At 37.4% G+C, this 26,394-nt stretch overlaps 1 protein-coding gene across 5 annotated transcripts in view; it reads left to right on the top strand.

Annotated features, from left to right (window-relative positions):
* Nucleotides 1–26,394, top strand: part of LOC131231593 (DNA polymerase zeta catalytic subunit) — a 62,297-nt gene that overhangs the window by 10,464 nt on the left and 25,439 nt on the right. For 3 of the 5 annotated variants that reach the window (XM_058227841.1, XM_058227839.1, XM_058227842.1), the window contains 12 exons: nt 2,693–2,742; nt 2,862–2,974; nt 4,852–4,894; nt 9,233–9,301; nt 9,701–9,868; nt 9,988–10,159; nt 10,251–10,342; nt 10,447–10,887; nt 11,882–13,649; nt 22,261–22,521; nt 22,597–23,090; nt 23,964–24,109. In XM_058227841.1, coding sequence (XP_058083824.1) covers nt 2,693–2,742; nt 2,862–2,974; nt 4,852–4,894; nt 9,233–9,301; nt 9,701–9,868; nt 9,988–10,159; nt 10,251–10,342; nt 10,447–10,887; nt 11,882–13,649; nt 22,261–22,521; nt 22,597–23,090; nt 23,964–24,109 — 3,817 coding nt within the window. Of the gene's footprint in view, nt 1–2,692; nt 2,743–2,861; nt 2,975–4,806; nt 4,895–9,232; nt 9,302–9,700; nt 9,869–9,987; nt 10,160–10,250; nt 10,343–10,446; nt 10,888–11,881; nt 13,650–22,260; nt 22,522–22,596; nt 23,091–23,963; nt 24,110–26,394 lie in introns of all 5 variants that reach the window. The other 2 variants (XM_058227843.1, XM_058227840.1) reach the window with 2 other exon arrangements.

Raw genomic sequence — 26,394 nt, 5'->3', positions numbered from 1 at the left:
ACCAAATCGAGGTAGTCAATAGGAGCTTGGGTAACCTCTTGAGGAGGATCATGGGTGACAACATATCTCGGTGGGATTTGGTTTTCCCTCAAGTTGAGTTTGCTGTAAATCATATCGTGAGAAAAATCCCCATTTGAGATCATGAAGAGGGGAAGTCCACATCATGTTCTTGACTTAGCACAATTACTGGTACAATATCAAGTGAGTGAAGATTTGGACGCTTTCGCCAAGTACATCCAAGACTTGCAAGCTTAGATGAAATTGAAGAGAGCAACGTCGGATTCTGAGAAGCTGCGAATGAACATTGATGGGAGAGGATATGTAAAAAAGGTGAGGTGCTTGGTTATGGTTTATCTCTGCCAATAAAGTTTTTTGAGGAAAACTTATAACAAGCTCAAGTATAAGAAGATTGGTCCATGTCGAGTCAAGAGGAACTTAAGTGACAGTGCCTATGAGATCGAGTTGTCAGATGACTTAAATATCTCACCAACTTTCAATGTGGCAGATTTGTTCAAGTACCATGGCGAGTTGTCTGAATTGTCGATATGGATAAACAATTCTTGAATAAAAGGAAGGAAGAAGTTGAACAAATGCTGCATATGAAGATTATTGACACTTGATGGGGCCAACACAAACAGTCCTCGGTGAAATGAAAGAACAAAACTCGGGAACTGGGAGGAGTCAGATGTAGGCGCATGGCCCACTATAGGGCTTGGCATTTGCTGATTTAGGCTGTTTGTTGCAAGATTTAGGGGCTTAAATGTCAAAGATCAATTTTAAAATGTGTGGAAGATTGGGGGCCTAATGTGAAATACATGATTGAAGATTTTGGGGGTGTTTAATAGTTTTTTTCTTTGCTATTTTGGACCAAATCTTTATTGATGGGATTGTTATATATATATATATATATATATATATATAGTCATGGCGCACGTGCGCACCTACGCTACGCACGTGCGCACCTTTGCACACGTGTCATGTGCGTCTAATCCGAACGGTCTATGTGATGCGGAATCCCATGAAACCCTAAGGGACAAATTTTCACCCTAATCTAAAATTTTCGTGGGCCATAGCAAAGAGAAATGCAAATCAAGGGAGGAAACTGTTTTCATTTTTCATGGCTCACCAAAGTTTTGGATCAAAGTAAAAATTGGGCCTGGGGGGTTTCATGAGGTGCTACTTCATATGGACCGTTCAGATTTTGGAGTCACATCATGTATGATGAGTTCTCAAAACAGTTCGCACGAGTTCCATGCGAACTGGTGCGCAGTTGAGCATTCGGCTATATATATATATATTGGAAGGATTGTTATTATCTTAAATAAATTATAGATTGATTTGAAATTAATTGAACTTGATTTGAAATCGATCTAATAGTTGAGGGATCTTCATTAAAGATTCATGGGGATTGTATTTAGGGTTTACATATAGGGGGAGTTTTGAGTTGTGAGTTTTCTTAAGTATTGTAAGAGAAGAAGTTTGAATATCAATAAAGTTGTTTATCCCTCCCTACTTAAATATTTCTTGCGAGTGTATACGTGTTCATTTCTTTATGATTCGGGTGTCAAGATCTCATTGAATCGATAACTGGGTTGCACCAGTTCGTCGAAGTTTAGAGCCCTAGATAAAGATGTAACCATGAATAAATTACTAGAAAAAATACCAAATTATTTTTTGATTCTGTAGAAGTAGTGGATTATCTCATTCTCACAAATAGTTCTTGGATGAAAGCAGTATCATCCTCCAATGAAGGAACAACCTGACTTAAAAGTAGCATATTAAAAATTCGAACTAGAAGAAACCACCTTATCTTGGAATGCATAAGAATGGAAGTCAAGGATCTCACTTCCATTGTTCCACATTATTTGCATGAATGATGGAATTGAGAAATGAAGCTGCGGCCTCATTTGGTAGTCTTGGCAAAATAACATCATAAAATTAGAGTGAATATGATAAGAATACCACTACAAGTACAAGCAAGTAAATGATCATGCAGCCCAAAGCTTCAAGTAAAAGATCCCAAACCTTTATATATCCAACTCCAACTATTGATGAATCTTTGACAATACAATTGTCTTTAATGAGATGGCTTATAAAAGACAGAGAGAGAGATAAAATTATAGTAGAAGATTGAAAGAGATTATATGCTCCCTGATGGTATTCATCTCTCAATAGAAGGGGAATTTTATGACGCACTACCTCCTTAAAAATCACATGGTCTTTTAGAAAAGCACGGTGTTGTTGGACTTGAGGAACATCAGGACGATCTATAAAACAAGGAAATGGAAACCGAATGTTGCAATCACATCAAATAAAACCAAAAAGATTAAAAATTAAATATCTGATATTAAATAATCATATTTATAAATATTTAACTCTAGGAGGAATCTAGGGTCCTAAGTTGATGGAATGCCATCATATATAAATCATCCCTTAACAACTACCAAATTACAAGAACACCAAAATGAAAAATGGACAAATAAAATGCCATTTTCAGAAACTTCTCAAAAAAAGAAAAAAAAACACTTTAGTTTCTCGCACTGTATATAGCAGTTGTTTGCATTTATTTAATTTGGATCCTGCTAGGGTTCATCATATCATGGTTGGCCACAATCTTATTCACTTTCTATTCTTGATGTCTTTCTTTTGCATATCTACAAAAAGTTTAAATTGCCTTTGTTTTATAATCCAGGTTATGCGTACACACAACTTGTATCCCATGCTATGGAGAAGGCTTTGAAGGTATGCTTAGCTTCATCTTAGTTCTAATACGTGGTTTTATGATTTTGATTGAACATAAGTTTTCCAATGCTCGTTTGCAAATTTGATGTAAACATTAGTTTTTTCTAATACTCTCACAGCTTAAAAGTTCTGCTGGATCTAAAAGACAGCATGTGCACGGTTGCAGCCTTGTTCGGGCAAGGAGATTTTATGGTTATTATTCCACAGAGGAGCTATTTGTAAAGATTTACCTGTATCCACATCCTTAGTTAGAGTTTTCTGGTTTAAATTCGGGTTACATTTTAATTCTAGGTTCCCTGGTACTTTTCACTGCACAAGTTTGCTAGGACTAGTGTCCTTATGATGGATAGAAAAGGTCTTTTGTTCTTATCTCATCTTGTTGTTAAAATCTATTTCCTTCCTTTTTACAGGTTTGCAGATTTTTTTTCCCTTAGATAATCTAGAAGAATTTTTATTAAGGGCCTGTTTGGATTGGTGGATTCCTCTTTTCTACCATGGAAAAGATATCATTTTCCTTAGATGCGACGATTTCTGCCTTTTGCGAAAACAAAGCCACTGTGGAGATCGATTTCCATTTCCACAATTTTCCCCAAAAAAAGGCCATTTCCATTTCCTCAAGAAAGCCTAAGAAATGGACATTTTCACGTTTTTTGAGAGAGAGCTGTGACTTTTCTACCATTAAACTATCTACATTTCCATGTCAATATGAATGCTAAAACAAACAGGTTATTTAGGATTCTTTCCCACATATTTCTATCTCCGAAGAATTCCTCCGATGTGACGTTTTCTTTTCCAATCTACTTTTTGGATTCCACCACTCCAAGCAGGACCTTGGTGAAAAGAAGGGGAAACAAAATACAAAAATGGGGCTGGATGAGAGGAGGCCCATACAATCCAACAAGCATAGAGAGAGATGGAGAAAACTCCCCTAAACACTACAAACCCCCTGACTCCTATCCTCCATGATGAGGCCAGCTCTACAACTCCCAACCTGGCCTGCCTATCAGCTTCATCATTGGCCTCTATCAAGAATGACATAAGATGATGCTGACTCAAGTCCAATGCTTCCTTTACTGGATCTGCTAACCTCCATGGGCATGCATCTGCTCTAGCCCAAGAAATAGCATTCTAAAATCACCTTCAATGATCTCTGGGAGAGAATTGATTGTAACAAGAGTCATGGACTCTAGTAGGGCCCAAAATTCTGCTAATCAGCAGCACCGCTGTTGTGACACACCACATCAATCCCGGAAAATCCAGGATTTCTTGGAGAAGAACCATCAAAATTTACCATGAAATGGCCAGACGGAGGAACTTTCCAGCACACAGTAAATTGACACTGAATCATATACTCGCAATTGGAAGCCAGCATCATTGGAGAAAATTCTCTAATTCTAGAATCAGCATTTGCACACAATGTGATAAGACTGAAGATCTATAAACCTGCCCAAGGAAACCTTCCACTAAATTTTTTGCTATTTCTTCTAACCAAATTGACCATGGTGAAGCCTGCACAGCATCTTCCACGATAGACACCTGATGGAATGACAGAGAATGGTAATTCATGTTGAAACTCGAACAATTGGATCAACATATTGATGGTCATTGACATCCTTGCCATCACTCATCATTGTGATTTTTTACCATCTGATTGTGTTTAAAATTAGTGGTACACCAACTGATGGTCATATGAGTTTACAACAATTAGGAGTGTATGTTTGTTGAGAAGTCTCCAATTTAGAATGTTTTTGTAATTTATGATAATGTTTACCAAATGCCACATACATTCTTTTCATTAATTGGGGACTTAATATGAACTTGTTCCCAGTTGGCCAATTTATATATTCTCTATAGGTACACATGTAATGTTCTTTCTGTTCAATATTCACTTTCTGACTATTATATTTGTCACATTGAAGGCTTAAAATGATCTTGCATGCAAAGTCCCAGTTCCTTAGCCGGTTTATATAATTTCTAGTGGCTATACAAAGTGATGTTCTTGGCATTCAATGTTCACACTCGCTAGCTCAAGAACATATTTATATTTTTTGTATTTCCTCTCAGATTAGTCAAGAACCTAATCTTGGAATGCCTTAACAGACATCAAAGATATTATCCCCATGAAGTTGCTCGTGCTGCTACTTTGCTTTTGGTACACAATCTCGAGCTAGCTATTGTTGTGTTCTTGGTTATTGTTTGGCACCTTGTGCAGCTTTGGTCCTTGGCTTTATTTCCATTTTGACAGTGTGCGTCTTGATGCAGCACTTGAAGAGCTAAAACTAAATCAAACCAATGTGAAACCCGTACCAATCATAATTTCTAATCTTCTCCAGGAAGCTACCATATGTTTCTTGAATGATGACTAATTTAATTAAAACCAAAAGGGAAATAAAGAAACCACAAAGTGGGAGGCGACCCGCCATCTCTAATTCAGTCCAACTTCAGCAAAATCAAAGAAAACCGGAATCCAAAGGTAGCTTTGTGGATTCTCTCTTCACACAAACTATAAGGCATCAGACCAAATGTGTTTTTAGGGACTCACACCGCTAGAATTGAAACATATCGTGGGAATCAAGATTAACTAAATTAAATAAATTAAAGACTTCCTTTAATCTAGTTCATGCACATGGCTATGTATTCATATAGCCTTTGCAAAATACATATTTAATGCAACAAGGCTAGAGCAAAGCCCTATTGGTCCACATGGCCTTCCTATTTTATCTTGAATTACAAATAGAGACGAATTAAAAATAACAAGAAAAGAATCCAAATCTATTCTTAACTCTTTGTACATCAACTGATGGAGACATCACGCGCACATGCGCACTCACGCCGCCCCCCCTACGCACGTACGCCAGAAGGAGGGCCACACTGTTGATCTGGATCGATGACGACGTCCAAGGAGGGCCTCCTACCTAGAAGATGAAGTTTTGATTCAAAAGAGTGGGCCCGTTAGTCAAGAAAAGCCCATCATGGGATCTCATGATCGTGACCCACTAGTCAGATTGATTTCATATTTTAGGTTTTGCTTATTAATGTTATTTAGAACATCATGGGCGCTTTAGATATCTTTGATTAGTTTTTATTTTGGTTTACTTCATCACCAAGTAATAGGTTGTGCACATGGCGCGAGTTTTGGGGTATAGGGTTTTCTTATAAATAGGCACCCCTTGTAGTTTTTTTTAAATAAATTGAAGATTAATAAAAATTCTGCGTTTTTCTACTCTCTGAGTTGTGAAGCCTAATTGGGTGCGAAGCCCTCCCTTTATCGAAGGGTTAATTACCGTGGTGCGAAGCCACATCTATCCCGATTCACCCCCATCCATCGCCATATCTACTACTCATCTTCTACTATCCCTTCTTCTCATCTCACCCCATCATCTAAACTTCGAATCAATCATCTATTGCAGCAATTCTCCTTCCCACAGCAGAATTTTAGAATCTGGCCCTACAGGAGGGTTGAAACTTCGACGGAGCACCACGCACAAATTGTACATCGGATCGAGCTGAGATTTGGGGGTTTTGGAGTCCATCCCTGGCCGACCAGGGCCAAGGTGACTTTTTTCTGAATAGTGGGCCCCACACACCTGCGACCGAGATCATATGCACGTGCGTCTGGGCCATTGTTGTTGTCCACACGTGCAGTACTTCTTTGGTTCGTGTCTCTCCTCTCTTTCACTCTACTTTCACCCAAAATCCCTAAACCTAACCCTAAATTACTCAAATCTCCAATTTTATGCCCATTTTCTTACCATAGGGTTCCTTGATTTGAAATTGGTGAATCCCTTGGATTAGGGACTGATTACTATGCATGTGTGGGATGATTATTTCTTATTTTTGAGTATTGTTTGGTTCATAATTTTTATTGATCCAGCCCTATCAGGTGTAGGCCTGGACCCGTATAGATTCCTCTTAATTGAATGTTTGGACTTTCATGTGGGATATGAAATTTGTGTAATTGTTTCTGAACTAACGTGATCTTAAGCCTGAAATCTCGCATATCATATTTAATTTTCATGTCTTGCATCAGCAACCTTGCTGGCCTTTGAATAGGCTACAAGGACCGTGCTGTTGGGTGTAATATCCTCCAATACCACTAGAGAATTCAACTTCACTTATATCTCTTGATATATCAACCAATAGAGACTTTTTACACAACCTTATGGATTGGATGTCCTCTATATTGTATAAAACTTTCATCATCATCATCATCATCATCATCATCTAAGCCTTATACCAATTAATTGGGGTTGGCTACATGAATCCTGTTTCGCCATTCCACTCCATCAAAGGCCAGACCTTTAGTTAGACTATAGTTCATCAAGGCTTCTCTTACTACCTCCATCCATGTCCTTTTGGGCCTTTCTCTTGTGCTTTAAGAGCCTTCAACTTGTACCAACTCACTCCTAACCGTCTCGGTTCTTGGTCTCTGTTGCACATGACCAAATCATTTAAGTCTACATTCCCCCATCTTATTACCTATTGGTGCTACTCCTAAGTTCCCTTAAATGCATTCAATTCTAATTATGTCCTTCCTCATCTTGCCACTCATTCATCGCAACATCCTCATTTTAGCTATGTTCATTCTATGAACACGTTGCTTTGCTCAACATTCTGTCCCATAAAGCATGGCTGGTCTCATTGCTATCCTATATGATTTCCCTTTCAGTTTGAATGGTACGTGATGATCAGAAAAAAATAAACTCTAGAATCACATCTCTATTTCTTCCACCTAGCTTGAATTCTATGGGCAACATCCTTTTCAATCTCTCAAGTCTTGTGAATATTGACCCAAAGTATAGAAAATGGTCATTTTGGGAAACTTCTTGGTCAACAGTCTTAACTAATTTATCATTTTCACCCTTATTACTAAAATTGCACTCCATATACTTTGTTTGTCCGACTAATTTAAAATCCTTTAGGTTTTAAAGCATCCCTTCATAAATCTAGCTTTGTATTTATGCCCTCCCTCGTCTTGTCAATCAAAACTATGTCATCTACAAATAACATACATTGTGGGATCTCTTCATGCAAATGCGTTGTTAACCCGTCCATAACTGGTGTTCGAAGGATTGGGATTGCTATAGGTTTCGCTGGCTGGGGATACAAAAACAATATCAATATCACCGATAATATCGCCGATAACCGAAAATGCAGGAAAATGATGGAATCTTTTAGTGAAACTTTAGGAGGTGCTAAAATACATGTATATACGTATTTAGGAATAAAAAAATTGCAAAAAGAATGTATACATAATAAATTTCCATTTAATTGGTGCCTAAAAGCATGTGCTATCATAAGAAATTAGTCCAACCATCCCATCTATCAATCCGACTATCCAACTTTCCATCTAAACATGCATTCGATATTTCAAAATATTGACAATACATGATATTTTGCCAAGAAATTGTTGACAACCAAAAAGGAAACGAAAGATTGTGGTCTCGATATTGCCCATGTTGCGATAACGATAATATCACGATATTATCGATATTATCGTCAACAAATTGAATAGTGCATACAACCATGCGCCCATTAAAAAAATTAAAATGAATTTCTTTTAATAAATATATTTTTGGGCATACCGATGCATTGGTGATATTATCGAAATATTGCTGATGCATTGGCAATACAAGCGACACCTGGAATTTACACAATCGAAAATATTGGCAATATAAGTGACACCTGGAATTTACACAATCGAAAATATTGGCGATATTGATATATTGGCGATAATTAGCAATATATTGCCAATGCCTGAAAATTTTAATACTACCAGTGTTATCGATATCGCTACCAATGTTATTGGTATCGCCGAGCTGGAGATACGGATAACATTGGGGATATTTTGATAATATCAGGGATATTCGAACAATATCCATAACCAATGCGAAAAGATATGGGCTCAGTGCTGACCCTTGGTGTAAACCTACAGTAATGGGGAACTCACTTGTCTCTCCACTAGTGGTCCTCACATTTGTTACCATTCTCTCATGCATATTCTTAACAATGCAATATATCCTCTCGAGACTCCTTTTTTTCCCAACACCCACTGGATTAACTCTCTAGGGACCCTATCGTATGCTTTCTCTAAGTGAATAAAGACCATGTGGAGATCCTTCCTCCTCTTCCTATATTTCTTCATTAGTTTTCTAAGTAGGAAAATAGCTTTAGTGGGAGGCCTCCCACGCATGATACCAAATTGATTTCTGATACATTCATCTCATGCCATAGCCTTTGCCAGTCACTTTGTCCCAAAGTTTCGCAGTATGGCTCATAAGTTTAATCCCATGATAGTTAAGAATAGGTTGGATGTTCAGTAAATAAAGAAATCACTGATTTGGTGAAGGTATTATTCACGAAGTGTTTCTTATGTTGGAGTTCCTCCTCTTCTGATATCAGCAAAATTTTGTAGTTTTTCATCTTTTGGATTGTTAACGTTGCCTGTAGTACGTAGCTTTCTTTTTTGAGACTGTGGGTTATTTTGCAGGGTGGTGCTGTGCTAAATAAAAGTTTCCAGCCTTATGAATCGCATTTCCCCTATCTTCTCCAGTTTTTGGTAATGAACTGTTTATGTTTTACGGTTAGTCGATACATTATTAAAATATGGTATAGTTGCATGCCTGCAGTACCACTTTGGTAAATCTGCTCAATCACAGGAATGGTTATCCTTAATGATCACTCTCTTGTTGTAGTCATTCACTTTTTTTTTTCTTCTCTTCTTTTTAGATAGTCATTCATCTTATGGTTCATTTAATTGCCAACTTTGTCACTTTTAAGTTTTAACCAATCTAATATTGTTCGTAATGACATAGCACCTTTCCATTGAGCTATTACTCATTTTCTGCATCCTTTACTCAGTTTACTTTTTATGTGGTTTACTAAAAATGCTTTATCTGTCTACCATCTTCTTCTTTTGAATCCAAACATTCATTCTTTTCACAATGAAATTTTTTAGGTTGACTACAACTTGTATGGAATGGGCCTCATACATTTATCCAAGGTGAAGTTCCGTCATCCATTACCTGTTAACTTAAGCCCAAGAGCAGTCCGTCACAGCAACCAGTACAGAAACCAATGTAGACATGACACTGAGGAATTCCCAAGGGAATCTGGCAGCTTCCAGGTTGGTTTTTTGAACAGAAAATTATTGGAATTAAGTATCTAGTATTGCTGTGATGTTGTTATAGCATAGATTTTCTCATATTTGATTTATATCGTGATGTTGCTGCATCTTTTTTTTAGGCAGATTCAAATAGTGAGGCATGTCAAAATCCAGCTGTTTGGCTTTCTTCCACAATCCCAAGTGGTTGGATGTGGCCATCAGCTACTGGGCATGATTGTTCACTGGATCAGGGGATGCACCTGATCAGACGTCAAAGTACATGTGAGCTTGAGGGAGATGCAAGTGTGGATGGTGTGTATTGGCTTAATGTGCTGCACAAGTTCCTGCATCCATTCTTCACAAGGTCAAAGCTGATTGGTTTCTATCATGGTTTGACTTGCAGAAATTCTAAATCAGCAATGTAAAATGTATACGTCCCTTTCTCAGACTAGATCAGAGGTGAAAATGGTTCAGTCACTTGTGCCAATTTGGGAGGTATTTTTTTGTTAATTTTGTTTTACTGCTCTATATGTTGTATGTGGGATTCTTTTTTACTTTTTTTTCCATCCCTTGGAGTTGATTTTACCTTCTTTATTCAGGAGGAGTATGAAAGGACGGGAATGCATGAGATGGTGAAATCTCCAGATTGCAGCAAGCCAACTCCAGAAAATGTATTGAGAACTTTCTCACATGGGCTTGAGTTTAAAACTGCACTCTTGGACTTATGCATGAAAGCACAAAACTCATTTTCTCAAGTTAGTCTATATGAGGAGGATGGGAAGTTTGTGAAATCTATAAGATCTTTAGCTGATTCGGGTGATTTACATGCACTCGAGGAGCATGTTAAATCCAGCAATTCTCATGGAGAATCCGTGAAGTGCCTGAAAGAAGAAACTAAAATTGGATCTGCATCAGAACGGGGATCATTGTCTGAAGAGGGTGATGATGCAAAACCTTCAGACCAGATGGACGGATTCGATGGATTATCACCAATTGTTGAGGATATGGTTACTCAAATTCCTGAAACCTCAAATCCAAAGGTAATGTATCATGCTTTTGTGCGACTATCTTGGTATGTAATGCTCACATTTCTTGTGCACAACCAAAGTTACTTAGCTTGTGATTACTTGAGTGATACGTATTGTCCATCATAAACTGATGCCCCCAGAAGTGACTTTTGGTTTCTCTTGCCGTTTATTTTAATTTTTTCACCATAACTTACAGTATACATATTTTCTCAATATCTGTATCTCAAGGACTTGTCTGAGTGGGGTCTATGTGAATCTGCTCCTGAGGCCCAGGTTCAAGGTAGCACTTCTTAGATGGTTCTACCTGTCTATTTGTTTGGACTAAACAAGGAACTATCTTCTTTTTATATTTAGTATATTTATTAAGTAATAAATGTATTACCATTTTAAGCACATAGTATTGTGCACAGACTGACACACATACCTTGTGTATCTACACATGCGCGCATGCTTTTTCATTATCTTCTTTCCACATACATCAGGTATATATATGGGGTGTTACCTTCTTCTCTTGAATGGAATATTTGATTTCTTTCTACAACCTAGCTGGCAACACATCTAGTAACCTATTTTTCCTCTGGATTTGATATTTGCTGGCACGGGCTGGGTCCAGTATCTACTGTAACCAAGATCCAAAGATGTTCATAGAAACAGACACCATATTGTAAGCCTTATAATTTCTAAAGAGTTAATGTTGCAAGTCTTTCGTTTGATGGCAGGTGTTTCCAGCACCACTTTTCTATCTGCCCGAGTGTTATTCAGTTATTCTGGAGATTTTTCTTAAATAAAGTTAAGGCTGTTATTGATTCATATCCTAGTATTATCTGTGTCCTCTGTCTTGGATCTTATTCTTAATACGGTTGCTTGGTATCATTGATGTTTTTTTTTTTTTTTTTAGTTCACTCTCTCAGAGTGACCATTGACCTGCATTTGTGTAGGTTCTCATTCAACTTCTCTCATGGCATTACTATATTTCTTGGACCATCGTTACGCTATGGTTTTGCAGGTGGCCGATTGTGAGGCCCTTGGGATTCTAAGGTGGCTTGCCTCTTCTCAAGCTATGGAGGATTTAAGCACTGATGATGAGCTTATTCATGAGGCTATTTTGAGTCCTCTGTTGCCCATGACAACCATAGATAAAGTTCTGGAGAAAGCACATTTGGATTATGAGAGTGAATCCCAGCAAGAATGTCAAGACATTCTTGACTCGGTTGAGGTTGAGGAGCAGGCCCCACGTTCTGATTATCATGCGCATTCAGTCAGAGTTTCAACAGAGAATACTATTCCTCAAGTAGATGGCTCATTTGATGATCCAATAACTACTGCTCAGATGGGTAATTCATCTGAAGTTGAGACGAACAATGAGGTCGGTCGGTCTTCTCTGCATTCAGTAATGGAAGATACCAGTACAGGCCATGGCAAACACAGAAGCAATAAACAATTATGGGGCTCTCTGCCCTTCTTTATGAAGAAAAAGGTGCATGAAGATTCAGAGTCTTCTCTGAATTCTAACGAGACATGTTCTGATGAGGTGAGAAATGGCACTGATGCTAGTTCATCGGCTGGAAATGATGCTTCTATGATCAATGTAGAGGCTGAATTTTCTGGTCTAAAGGAAGGAAAGACACTAACTGGGTGTTCTGTAAGGGATTTAATGAGGAGAAAACGCTGCTACCGGGTTGATCCATCTGAATATGGAAGACATAAAATTAAGAAGATGGTTTCTGCAAAGGAACGAAATGAGGAGGCATGTTTTAGTCCAGTGCATCATGCATCGCAGAGTGTTGTACCACCTATCATCTCCGTTGAAACAACTCATGTTAAATCATTACTGACTGATCTCACTGACCATGGATCAGCTGTTCAAGAGAGAAACTCAGGTGCTGCAACTTGCAGATCAGGGGCTGCTTCTGAGGGTTCTAGACTTAAACCTGCTATTTATAACTTTCCCAGGTATGGAAAATTACCTTTCCCGTCCTGCACTGCTAGGTCATTGCAGGTTGATGCATTTTCGAATGAGAATTTTGGTTTTAATGATAATTGGAGGGATAGAGAAAGCATTGGAACTTCTGCTGAATCAGAAGGCTTTGCCATCACGGGTCCATCCCGGTTGGTCGAGGAATCTGTGGAGGTACCAGAATGCTTCAACTCAGAGCTAGGCCTCACAAAATATTCAGGCTTTGGTGAATGCTGTGAAGTTAAAGTGGAGTCATATTTGAGTTCCTCGAAACTTGTAGAGTCTGATGTCTGCAGTCATGAACCTGAATTGTTACTTAATGGTGCAGTGTTGAAATACGATGAGGACAGAGCTGTCAGTGGAGGATTTCACCAACTGCATACTGTTCCTCCGAGCTGTTTCATGAATGTTCCTGCTGAGAGTGTGAGCTTCGTTAAAGACAATTACATTGACAACAAAGAGAAAGAGGGTCATGTTGATACAGAGGGTGTTCTTGATATGCCTTCCGGGAAGCACACAGAGCCAAATTATACATTTAATGCCAATGAACTGCAAATTGAGAACAATAAAAGCAGAGAAGCAGACATGAAAATCTTTTCATCTGGTTCCAAAAGGACATTGAGAACAGATGTCAGCACAGGAAAAAATCACATGGAATGTATTGAGATGACCTTTAGGAGGAAACCCCCCACAGCAGACTTGATAGATTGGAACTTTGGAGATGCTTCTCTGGCACCTTTTGTGGAAAATCGTGATTTTCTTGGCGATGCGGGCAATCGTGACATGACGTTAGCTTGCGACAACAATTTACAGTGTTGTATGTATTTGATTTCCTTATTTTCTTTCTTTCTGATTATCTTCTCTATCTGTGCGTATGAATATATAATTTTCTTGGTTTCATGTCCTTTTTTACTTCTATCAGGAAGACATAATGGTTTATATTTTTGTCCATCTTGTAGAAGTGTTTGGTAGTATGGATTCATGTTTATTAATACTTTGACATTGCATGTAGCTGGGGATCAGATAAAGTATTTTGTGTGAGAAAGTGAATATGCATGCATGCGTGCATGAAAATATAGACAGGGATTATATGCGTATGCGTGTGTGTTGGTGTGGGCGTCTGTGTTTGTGTGAAAATCAGTGTTTGAAATATCGGTATCGCGTTACGTACCGCACCCTTGGGATACAGATACGTATCGGTTATCGCACGGGACATATCGTGTGTATTGGGTAATTTTATGCACTTTTTTGGAAACATGGGGAAACATTGGGAAATGGTTGAATTTTTCAATGAAATTTCAAGGATTGTTAAAAAGACCTTAATCCACTCTTTTAAATTATAACATCTCAAAAAAGAAGTGCACATAATAGGTTTCCTTTGTATAGGGTCCTAAGCCACATGTTGTCTGACCGACTTAATGCAACTATATTTAAATTGAATGTATAACATTTAAAATGTATGTGATGATCATTTCATCAAACACTCCTAAATACTTTGAAATTATTCTCAATTGACAATTGGTTGAAGGAAAATTTCGAAAAAAAATAATATTTTTTTATTAAAAATGATTTTATTTTCCAAAAATTGGCAAGGACTTGACAAATCAATAGATCAGCCCTCACACATGCTTGATTTCATGTTTGGAGTGCAATATTGCAAGCAATTTGAGAGAAATTGGGGAAATTTCAAATTGTCTTCAATTTTCCCCAAATAAGACCACCTAACTTAAATTTTGAACTTGTATATGTGATGATCATTTCATCAAATACTCCTAAATACTTCGAAACTAGTCTCAATTGACAACTGGTTGAAGTAAAATTTCGAAAAAAAATGTGGAGAACATGAAGAACCAATGGATATAGAAATCAAAGCTCTAACTTCTTGACTTTTCATGCAAAACATGAAGAACCGATGAATTTGTAACCATTTGACACTGATTTAACATAATTTCAACAAAAAAGGGATTGAAATTTGAAAATGCTCAACGGATCGAACATATGAGATATATTGGCACTACCTGTGCGTTTCATATCGCACGGGTGGGATACAAGATATATTGTGGGATATATCGGCCGATATTGTCGATATTTAAAACATTGGTGAAAATATAGGTAGTGACTATATGTGCACGTGCGTTTGTGCGTGCGTGTTTATGTCAAAATATAGACACTGAATATATGCGTATGCATGTGTACGTGTGTAACTCATTGATTGTAATCAACTTGTTGATTGTAAGATGTAATCAATGTTTTAAATAACGTGTAGCGTAAGCTACACAATCCTTAATATTTTTAATTAAAATAATAAAAAATATGATAAAATTTACAAAATGCATAATTTCTACGAGTTCTTGACTACGAATCTGGATCATCAACCACTTATTTCCATGCAAAATCTCTCTCTCTCTCTCTCTCTCTGTCTCTTTGCCTTTAGACATTTCTAAGTGTGACTTCTTTTTTATTTATTTATTGAAACACCACAAATGCATGATATAGACCACAATTTGGTTGGTCCGGATTGTTCTAAGTGCTCTATCTATGATATGGACGACAATTTGATTGGTCCGGATTAGTTTAATGTAGTGCCATGTGTCATAGGTATAAGTCATCACCATTTTAAAATAGGTGTTAAACTAAAATAGGAAAAAAAAAACATTTAAAAAAAATGAGATTTTAGGTAGCTTACGCTATCCATGCTATACACTACGCTACGTGCACTGTAGCTTACACTACATACCCTGTAGCTTATGCTTACCAGGGAATTACGCTACTTGCGTACACTACGTAGTGTTTTTGCGTAGCATACGCTACAACGCTACTGAAAACACTGGATATAATAGACTATTATACAATGCTTGATTGTAATCAACTTGTGTAATAGCCTATTACATTGCGCCTTCGGGAATGTTGTACTCTCATCGTTGGTCCCAAGCTAGATAAATGAGGGTTTTGTCAGGTTGGCAGCCGGTGTCAAATTTATGCCATAACTTCCCACGTGAATCTGAACAGAATGGTGGAAAAAGATTCATGTAATTGGGGCAAGGCTTAGATGATGATAATGACAGCGAATAAATATTTGTATCGGCCCTCATAGAGCTATTACAGCCAGTGTTCGAAGTATCGGTATCGCTACAAGTTTCGCTGGCCAGTGATACAGAAATAATATTGATATTGCCAATAATATCGTTGATAACCGGAAATGCGAGGAAACATGGGAAAACGGTGGAATTTTCAGCGAAACTTCAGGAGAAGTTAAAATGTACATATTTGCATATTTAGAAATAAAAAAATTGTAAAAAGAAAGCATACATAACAAGTTTCCATTTAATGGGGCCTTAAAAGCATATGTTGTTGTAAGAAATCAGTCCAACCATCCCATCCAGCCTATTTAACCATCCAACCTTTCATCCAAACATCCATTGATATTGCAAAATATCAACAACACATGATATTTCACCAAGAAATCATCAACAATTGGAAAGGAAATGAAAGATTGTGGTTTCAATATCGCGCATGTTGCGATATCGATAATATCAAGATATTATTAATATTATCAATGACAAATTGAACACTACATACAACCATGTGCCCTTGAAAAGAAAATTGGAATACAAATTCTTCTAATAAACAAAATTCTGATGATATGAATACGTTGGCGATATTATTGAAATATCGTCGATACACTTATGATATAAGCATTACCTAGAATTTACATAGTAAAAAATATTGGCGATACATTGGCAATATTGATGCATTGGCAATACAAGTGACACCTAGAATTTACATAATTGGAAATATTGACGATTACATTAGCAATATCGATATGTTGGCGATACTTAGCAATACATTGTTAATATCTGGAGTTTCTGATACTACCAGCATTATCGGTATCGCTACCAGTGTTATCGGTATCGCTGAGCTGGAGATAAAGATAATATCGGAGATAATTCGAACACTGATTACAGCCACAAAAACAGCAGTATAAAATTTTCTAATGCATTTTTTAGACATGAGTGGACATGTGACCCAAATACATCTCAATATGTGAAGTGCACATACATGGTTTTCCATTCGCAAATGCCTACTTATTGATCAAGTATGCAATCATATACTCTAGCTGTTTGCTCTATTGCATAATTGTGCAACTGGTGCATTATCACAATGGTCAAAGGTAGCTGCAGTATCCCCAATAGAAGCTATTTGAATTGAAGCCTTGCATGGTTGATGCAAATAGCTTCTATTGGGGATATTGCAGCTACCTTTCATGTCAAGGGGCTGTGTCACGCCCCGAAATTCGGTTGCCTGAGTAGAGCGACTCGGACCGGAATCCCAAGCCCGTGAGATATAAAAATTGTATATTAATTGTGTCTACACAACCCTTTCTATTCCAACATACCAAAATTATCATTCCAACAAACCAACAATATTCTAAGCACAAAACAATCCACATAGATTCTTAGTTCATCAATACTTGAATTCAATAACCGAATGTAAAATGAAATGTGTTTTAGTAATTTCATCTATCCTTACATCAACCTTGAATAAAAATGCACTAGCCTAAAACTTTAAAGATCTGATTAACTACGTTTAAAGTAAAATCAACTCAATAATAGCATCATGCATCTTTGAAAATTTTCAGCCTGGTACCTGAAATATTTTAGAATACGATGAGCATAACAACTAAGTGGGATCACATCGTTCTCAACTTGGAATTTCCAAGTTCGTACAAAATACAAGCCCAATAATATAAATAGGAAAATCATCACAAGAAATAGATTACCAATCCCATAAATAATTAACATTCATAATTTCACAAAAGCATTGAATACATTTGTAACGAATCTTCATAATCTTTTAGGAGTAAACCAGGGTAGAGCATCCACGTAATTAATCTTTTAGGGAACGAACCAAGGCAGAGAGCACTGTGTGATAATCTTTTAGGGAACGACCTGAGGCAGAGTACCATGTGATAATCTTTTAGGGAATAGCCCAAGCCAGAGCACCCGTGTGTGCTAATCTTTTCGGGAATCACCCAAGGCAGAGCACCCGTGTTTTGTTTTTAACATCCATCCAAGTACAACATTTAACGTAAATTCTCATTTTAGCAGTTCTAGTAGTCAGAGATTAAATATATCTATGAGTTCAGCATAATAAAATACATTTGCACACATTCACATCCATTCCATAATAGTCTTCAAGATTAATGCTGAGATATCGGAATTTAAGTAGCATATTAATATGGATTGAAAACAAGGCATTCTACACATCACGTGGAAAAATAAAAGTATCTAAGCTTAATGTATCGTTTAAACGTGGAATTTACAAGTCAGAAAGATAACCCACTTGATGTAATGCAGTATGATCTGATGCTTTGACGACTTTTCGTGGATTAATACAAGATTCAATTCGAGCTCTCACTTGACTCGACTCTGTTGGTTTTATTAGGTGCATCTCGGTTGCGTTTGAGGGCTCTAGTTGATGGGGTTTTCTTATGTACAATCGAGTACAAGTCAATTCTTTTAAATCTTTTAGGATTTTCTCCCCTGGCTTGATTTTTGAAGGAAACAACATAATGAGGCTCAAATGGAAAAACAATGCGCATGGTGTTTTAGTGCAATGAGGCTATGTTGGATTTAACTGTTTAGAAGGTAACTAACCTTAAGAGTTTGTTACGAAAGGGCCTGTGTGGTGGTTCGAGATCAACCCAAACTCGGTGAATAGTGGTGTGACTCGACGGAGAATTCGCGTCTACTCGGTGGTTACACTTTACCGCTTCTTGAAGAAGTTTTCTTTCTCAATCTCTCTCTCTCTCACGGATTCTTCTCTACGATGATCTCTTTTTAGGGATTTCGGTAGGGATTCTTGATGTGAGTAGGTTTTTAAAAAGAAGTTCCGGAGTCGGGTTAGCATAAGGGAATGCGGCAGTGAGTTAGAATGCGGACGGTTTTATTTGATAGGTTTCGACTAGTTTCCGGTTTTCACACGTCCAATTTGAATGTTTGGATATCCATTGATAAGATGGGCCTCATGTATGGTGTTATGAGATTAAAGATCTAGTCATTAACATAATTCTCCGGTGTAGGTTTAAATGAAGAAGATGACGACCCTACAATGGTAAATTTGAAATGGATGTGATTTCCTTCGTTTTGAAGCCATTGGACAATCCAGATGTGTTGTAGATAGCTTGTGGCCCACCGATTTTGAAGGTTCAAATCCGATTTCTTGGTGGGTTCGAGGTTCGAAGGTCTTGTCTATCGTAAGCTTGACTCAAGTTTTCGAATGAAGGACGGATGTTTGGTGCATCCTCATTGGTTGGTCAATGAAGGAAGGTGTTGGAGAGTAGAGGGTTGTTGGATGGGGAGATTTGGAATTGATTCGGATGGTTGAGATCATGCGGAGGGAACTTCACATGGATTGCCAAGCGTGGCATTGCTGCAAGCGCGAAGAGTGAAAAGAGTCCTATTTCGGACGGGCTCTTAGTTTGCTGGGGGTGGATAAGTGGGGTCCGTCATGAGGTTCGATGGGAATTCACATTGTCTATTAGTTTCTACAGGTCGGGGTTGATTAGCGATCCAAAAGCGAGACAAATCTGTGGTTCATGTGGGCTGCACCCGGAGGTCCTGGGCAGGGGACATCTACCGTTGAGAGTTCCATTGACGTCCAGTTCTGATGAGCGATTCAAATCAAGTGGAGGGTCCCACCATGATGGATGATATACATTAGACGGTTTGAAGGGAAGGTTGTAGTGAGCCGTTGATCAGGAAGGGAGGAGTCGGGGCTTCGGGTCTTTGGTTTTGGTTAATGATGCAGTTAGCAACGTTGACTACACTAATATATATATATATATATATATATATATATATATATATATATATATATATATTTAAGGCAACAGGGTCTGTGGACCCCACTTGCGACAACTGTGGAAGCATCCAAGACGTCCATTTGACAAAATGGCCAAATCTATGACGTGGGTCCAAAAACGAAGTAGATCTAAAGCTTGAGTGGATGGTTTTAATTGGGTTGTCATCTAGTTTACAATGATGCATGGATCGATTATGAGTTCGGACGATTAGATAGCTTAAGGAACATTCTAAACGGTTCAGATTGTTGACCATGTGTCCATTGACTCGCATATAAGTGTGTGTGGGTGTGCAATTGTGCGCAAAATTTTTGGGCCATTACACCGTGAGTTTGTAATGGCCGTTATAAACTTACCGTATCTCCTTGGGGCTCCACAAAAGTATGAAGCTCCCTTTGAGGCCATAGCGTGACAACAATGCGCCTTTTTGGGCATGACATAGGTATGTCACATGCATTCCAGGCATTAGGTTCTTGTAGCAATTGATTGCACTATTGATAATATTGGTCTATATATCGGTCAATATTATTGATATTGCAAGTTAGCGATAAGAAACCTTGCTATCATATCTAAAATCATTGATATCGCACTATTGACAGATTTCGTCGATACTGTTAGGGAAACCGCAACCGTCTTCACAAAAATTGCAAAGTACTCCATTTTTTGCATTTTTCCTTCATTCTTCCCTCTTCTGAACACCTCTAGGGTGGATTTCAAAATCTTTTGGGAGAAAAACATGGTTTTCAACTCGGAATTAAGATCGAAGTGGATTTGCAGCAAGTTTTGATTCGGGTAGTATTTTTACATTTTGAGCCTCTTTTTTTGTTTAACTCATACCAAATTTGTGCCAAAAGGTTAGAAATGTTTAATTTTTCATGTTTTGTATGGAAAAACAATGATTTGAACATTTAATTTTGAGATTTTAGAGTAGGTAATCTGATTTCGGGGAAACTGGGGAATAATAAAAAATTCCCCAATTTCTCCCAAATTGGTTGCAATCCATTCCAAGCACGAAATCAAACATGTAAGATGCCTAATCTACTGATTCATATAGTTTTGGAGAATTTTCAGAAAAAAATATTTTTAATTAAAAAAACAGTTAAAAAATATTAAAAAAATATTTTTTTCGAAGTTCCACTTCTATCAGTGGTCAATTGGGCCTAGTTTCAGAGTATGTAAGAGTATTTGATAAAATCATCATCAAATACACTAATTTTGGTATTTGGGGTAGGTGGTCCGATTTGGGGGAAATTGGGGAAAATTCGAAATTTCCCCAATTTCTTCCAAATTAGTTGCAATCTTACTATCCAAACATTGAAATCAAACATGTATGAGGCCTGATCTCCTGATTCATGTAGTTTAGGATTTTTTTTTTTCAGATTTTTTTAATTAAAAAAATATAAAAAATAGTTTTTTTTCCAAAATTTCTTTTCTATCAATGGTCAATTAAATGTATTTTTAAAGCATTTAAGGGTGGTTGATGATTTTTTTTTTTTGAAAATATAAATAATAATTTAATTTAAAAATAATTAATAGATGTTAAAAATTATGGATGTAGTACAATGCATTTGCTAACATAATGTTCTTTTGCATCAGTTCAGTTAGACAACGCATGTCTTAGGACCCTATACGAAGGAAACCTATTATGTGTACTTGTTTTTTATGATGTTATGATTTAAAAGTGTCTATTAGTGTCTTTTTAAACAATTTCTAAAGTTTCATTGAAAAATTCGACCAATTTACCAATGTTTCCCCATGTTTTCCAAAAAGTACGATACATTACCTATACAAACGATATATCCCATGTGATAACCGATGCGTATCCGTATCCCAGGGGTGTGATACGTGACACGATACCGATACTGTAAACACTGCTTGTAGCTTAAATGAAAATTTTAAACATAGATATTTGCCTACGGTTTAGTCCATACGGTGTTTCAATCAATATGGACTGGCCACAGTGGTGGCTATCCTGCTGAAATGGCATTTGGTTCTTGGTTTGTTTTGTTCATTATTGTAGCTCGCTCTTTGTTCTCATGACATGTCTGTCTTATTGAAGCATCTCATGCTAGTTTTAAGGTTCCTTTGATTATTTCTTTTTCTCAATGTGAAGTTCTTAACTATTGCTCAAGTAGTCAGGCAGAAGATGTTTCAAGAGGGCTAAGATGCATGTAAAAGAATGGGTGAAGGCTTTTGAGAGTTTTAGGGCTGTATTTTTTTTTTTTCCACTTTGGTCTTTTGTATTCTTTCAGGCTTTGGCCTCTTTTAATAAATTTGTTGCCCTTCAAAAAAATGTGAAGTTCTTAACTATTGCTCATTTCTGTTTTATTTTCATGTGGTATTTGATTGAATTTGGACTTCTGTTGGAACTGCCATATTAAAGTTGTTGGTTTGAACTTCCCTTGTTGCTTCATGTAAATAAGCTCAGGTTTCTGTAAATCATATGTTCTCCATTTCCCCACAATTTTTTTCCTGCCAATGGAAAAATTCTGCTTGTCACATTCTATCATCACCTCTTTGAGGTTGTCTTGGTGCTGATACTTTCTTTCTCTTTTTTCTTTTCCAGTTAAAGGGAGATATTCAGATGATTTTCCTCCATTCTTTGCAAACATCTGCCAAGAAGGGAAAGATTTTTGCCATGAATCTTACAGAAGTAGAGAAATTCCAAATTTTCATACAGAAAATGTGTTGGGCATTCCAACTCACTATCAAAATGATGGTTCTTTTTTATTCTTACTAACTCCTGCATTTTCACCGCCATCTTCAAATGTTGTTCGTCAATGGCTTTTGCAACTGGAACATCACAATTCCACAGATATTTTGGCAGGTATGAACAGTATATGAGATGTCATTCCATTTGCCAGTCATCTACTACCATAATTTTATTTTTGAATCTTATTAGGTACCTCAAGGGAGAACATCCATGAAGTGTTGATGGAACCTTCTTCTCCAAAGTATGACAGTAGTTTAAGGCTCATAAATGAAGAGAATGCTTGTTTTAGTCATGGAAGATCATCATCTGAGCTTCAAAAAATGCATACAGTTTCTTCTTGTGATCCGATTAATCCAGAAGGCTCCAGGGGTGATGGTTTTTACCGGACTCTGCCAGAATCTAACTCTTTACCTAATGTGAGGCTTGATCTGTACCAATCAAGTCAAGATAACAATGGAAACCCTGAGACGAAAATTACTCCAAGTCATACTAATAGAGTGATAACTAAATCCGAAAGTAAAGGAAATCATGTGAAAGTGAAGAGCTGCTCCAAGAATTGGCAAGAGGTATCTCAGATTTCAGGGCCAGATACAAAATCAAAGCTTACCCCTCTTAGTCAGACTGGTTTCCGTGATCCTGCAAGTGTTGGTGCTGGTCAACAACTAACACTGCTAAGTATAGAGGTATGCGAACAACCTTGCTCATTTGTGTAAATTTTTATTGCCATCGGTACCGAATAGGTTTGTTTTCTACACATTACTCGATGAAAACATGCATTGTGCGGGTGCATATGTGGGAGGACATTCAACATGTGTTGTGGCCTGTGATCAAGACGATCCAGTGCTGGACACACTTGTATGAAAGAGAAACGCCAAGTTATTCATTCTTGTGAGATGAAAGGAGCCTTCTGTGTGGTCAAGACGATCCAGTGCTGGACTCACTTGTATGGATGAGAAATTCCAACTTATTCATTCCCGTGAGATGGAGTATTTTGAGCAAACACTTAGTACCCCAATGTCACGAGTTTATGGGATCTGGCAATTCATAGGTGATACCCGCTCTTAACATGTGATGGCCCAAAAAACAAGCAAGTCCACTCATTATTTAGTTGCTGGATCTCATATGTAAGCGTGCCGGCACCATTATAATTCCTTTCCTTCAATAGTCCACAAGATCACCAGCAAGGATTTGTTTATGCATACCAAGCAGGTACATTGTTAAGAGTGGAGGCAGTTATTATTATTAATTTTTAGAAGAAAGAGGCGTGGTAGCCCCATGCCTGAAAAACTTTAGCTTATATATATATATATATATATATATATATATATATATATAAATGTTAGATAGTAATCTTATCTATTATCGTTCAATGGCCATCTTGCCACCTGTATATGTGCTAAACTCAATAACTTATAAAAATATTCAGTAGAGTAATTCATGTAATTGTGGAGCATATCTAAACTGGGAATACCCTCAATTCAGCATTGTGCTGTCATGCTTTCCATGTTGACATGTTCACGATTTCCATGTAACTCAAAACCAGTTGTGGGCAACAGGTTCTGGCAGAATCAAGAGCAAATTTCCGACCTGATCCTCGATTTGATGGCATCAACATTATAGCTCTCACAATGCAGGAGGATAGCAGTCATGCTCTTGAAGTTTATGTGCTCTTGCGCGTTAACAACGAGGGATCATGTCAGAGGTCTGCTGGCTCTTTAATTTTTTTACCCGAACTGTGGATGTTGTACTGTGATTTGATTGTTCTAATTTTATTTATGCCTTTTAACTTACCCAAAAGTCAAGATGGTCACTTATCTGCTTACTTTCGTTTTTTAATCTATACACACCGTGGCATTGCATTCTTTGAAAGTTGAATTGCTTCACTTATATATTTTTGTTTTATAAGCTATGTAACGAATAGGCTTTTACTGAAAGCATCTGTAATGGACTTTTGGTTATCAACTGACCACCTTGACACAGAGGATGCACAAGTATAATTGGGCTTTCTGATCCAGCCATGGATTTATTGGGCCTCACCGTTGATGGACTGTCCCGAAACTTACCCAGATCGAAAGAACCTTGCCACAAATCTTGGTACCGTTGCTGAATTCCTCTTCTCAACCTTCTATCTGCATTCTAGAAATTGAAAGGTAAGAGTGTCTTATTGAGGGGATTTTGGGGCATGGTCCATCCACGGTAGGGCCTAACAGGCCAATGGTCAGGACCTTTGAACAGTCTGCACCTCTGGCCTCCACTAGCACATACTGAAAACCCCCAGTATTCTGTGCATACTCAGGTTCTTCCGCAACATGCTCATCCTCTACATTTCCTATTGAGACGCCTCACTAAACAAACTCATCTATACCTTATGAACTAATCTCTGGAAAATTACTATGGTTAATGCGTACATGGGGGATTTTCTTATGTTAGCAGCCACAATTCTTGTTGAACTTCTTAGAACTTGGTCTGGAATGGGCAAGGGATTCATTTCTTCCTAATCCTCGTTGTTCGCACTTCTTTATATATGGCCCTGTCATTTGCAACATGGTAACTGTCTGTTTCAGGGACATCTTGACAAGTTTAAATTCTCACAATATTTTTAAAGCTCATGTTTAATTTTACTTGGAAGTAAAATTAAAGAAGAAAGATTAACATTCGGATAGATTAGAAGCGTAATAAACATGCTAGAAGTAAACTAAGTTAAAGCTAAAATTACTAATTAAAAGTAAATTGAATTGCTGCTCTGGAAATTGCCATTGAAGTTCAGAAACATCTGAGTTGGTAATTATCATGTTTTGTCGAATTATTAATTATTATATTATGAAGCTTTCTCTTGAAAAGTGGTTAGGATTAATTTACCACCAATTTATTGGAAATTTGTCATATTTCTGTGAGCCAAAGCATGGGATAAGTATTTGAAAACTAACGGTACATTGCGTGGTTCTCCACCAAATTTCTTCTTTTCAAATCGAAAAACCTTAGAACCACATCTATCCTTCTCCCTTGTCACTTTCATCCATCCTTTTGTTCTCACCGAGTTTTTTGGTTAATATTGATTGTAATCCTGCCATTTCTGGTTGGATCCAGGAGGAGAAAGAACTAAAAAATATGCACATATCAGTGACAACTATAGATGTTAGAACAACAAATCATCTCAGTTGGTCATCTCTTATGACATTTTTATGATATTATAATTTTACTAGTATTAAAAAGGAACATAATTGATGTGGACATCAGTGGTGCACCCTTTAGAGTGTACCACCTGACAGAGTACTAGAGCGGAGGAGTTGATGTGGATGGACGATGGGTCCATCGGACCCATTTTCTGATGCGCTACGAGTGCAGGAGCAACATGACCGCACCTCGACCATAGATCCATGGGTCGGATTTCATACCCTACCACACGGGTGTTCACCTCGACCATAGATACATGGGTCGGATTTCACACCCTACCACATGAGTGTTTTAGTTTTAAACTTTTTGGTTTTTTTTTTTCTTGTTTCAGGGGCTTTATTGGAACTTTATTTATTTTTTGTCTTTTTGTTATTTTTCTTGTTTCAAGGGGCTTTAATGCGCTTTTACTTTTTCCATAGCTTATATATATGTTATGAGAAACCCAATTTTCGTTATTATTGAATAAATAGAAATTCGTCTCTCTTCTTCTTCTTTATTTAAGATATTAGGGTTTCAGGATTGGCCCTTGGGTGTTAGGATTCCACCTCGATTTTAGGTTTCATTCTTTCTAGATCTTCGAGGTATAGGAAAAGGTAAGAATCATCTTCCTTCTTTTCTTTTGATGACAAAAGGACCCGTACTTTCTTCATCTCGAATACTTTGTTCTTCACCCCTTTTGTTCCTTTTTGGATACCCCCTTTCTAGTTCGAACGGAAAAGATGGATGGTTAGTCAGTAGGATCAGATCCAAACTTGATCGTGGACTGACTTATGCTAGATCTGGGATATCCATCCTCATATCCCTAGTTCCTCC

The sequence above is a fragment of the Magnolia sinica genome, chromosome 17 (assembly GCF_029962835.1).
Source record: "Magnolia sinica isolate HGM2019 chromosome 17, MsV1, whole genome shotgun sequence".
Classification (NCBI taxonomy): Eukaryota; Viridiplantae; Streptophyta; class Magnoliopsida; order Magnoliales; family Magnoliaceae; genus Magnolia; species Magnolia sinica.
This window is presented reverse-complemented; position numbering and strand designations above follow the sequence as displayed.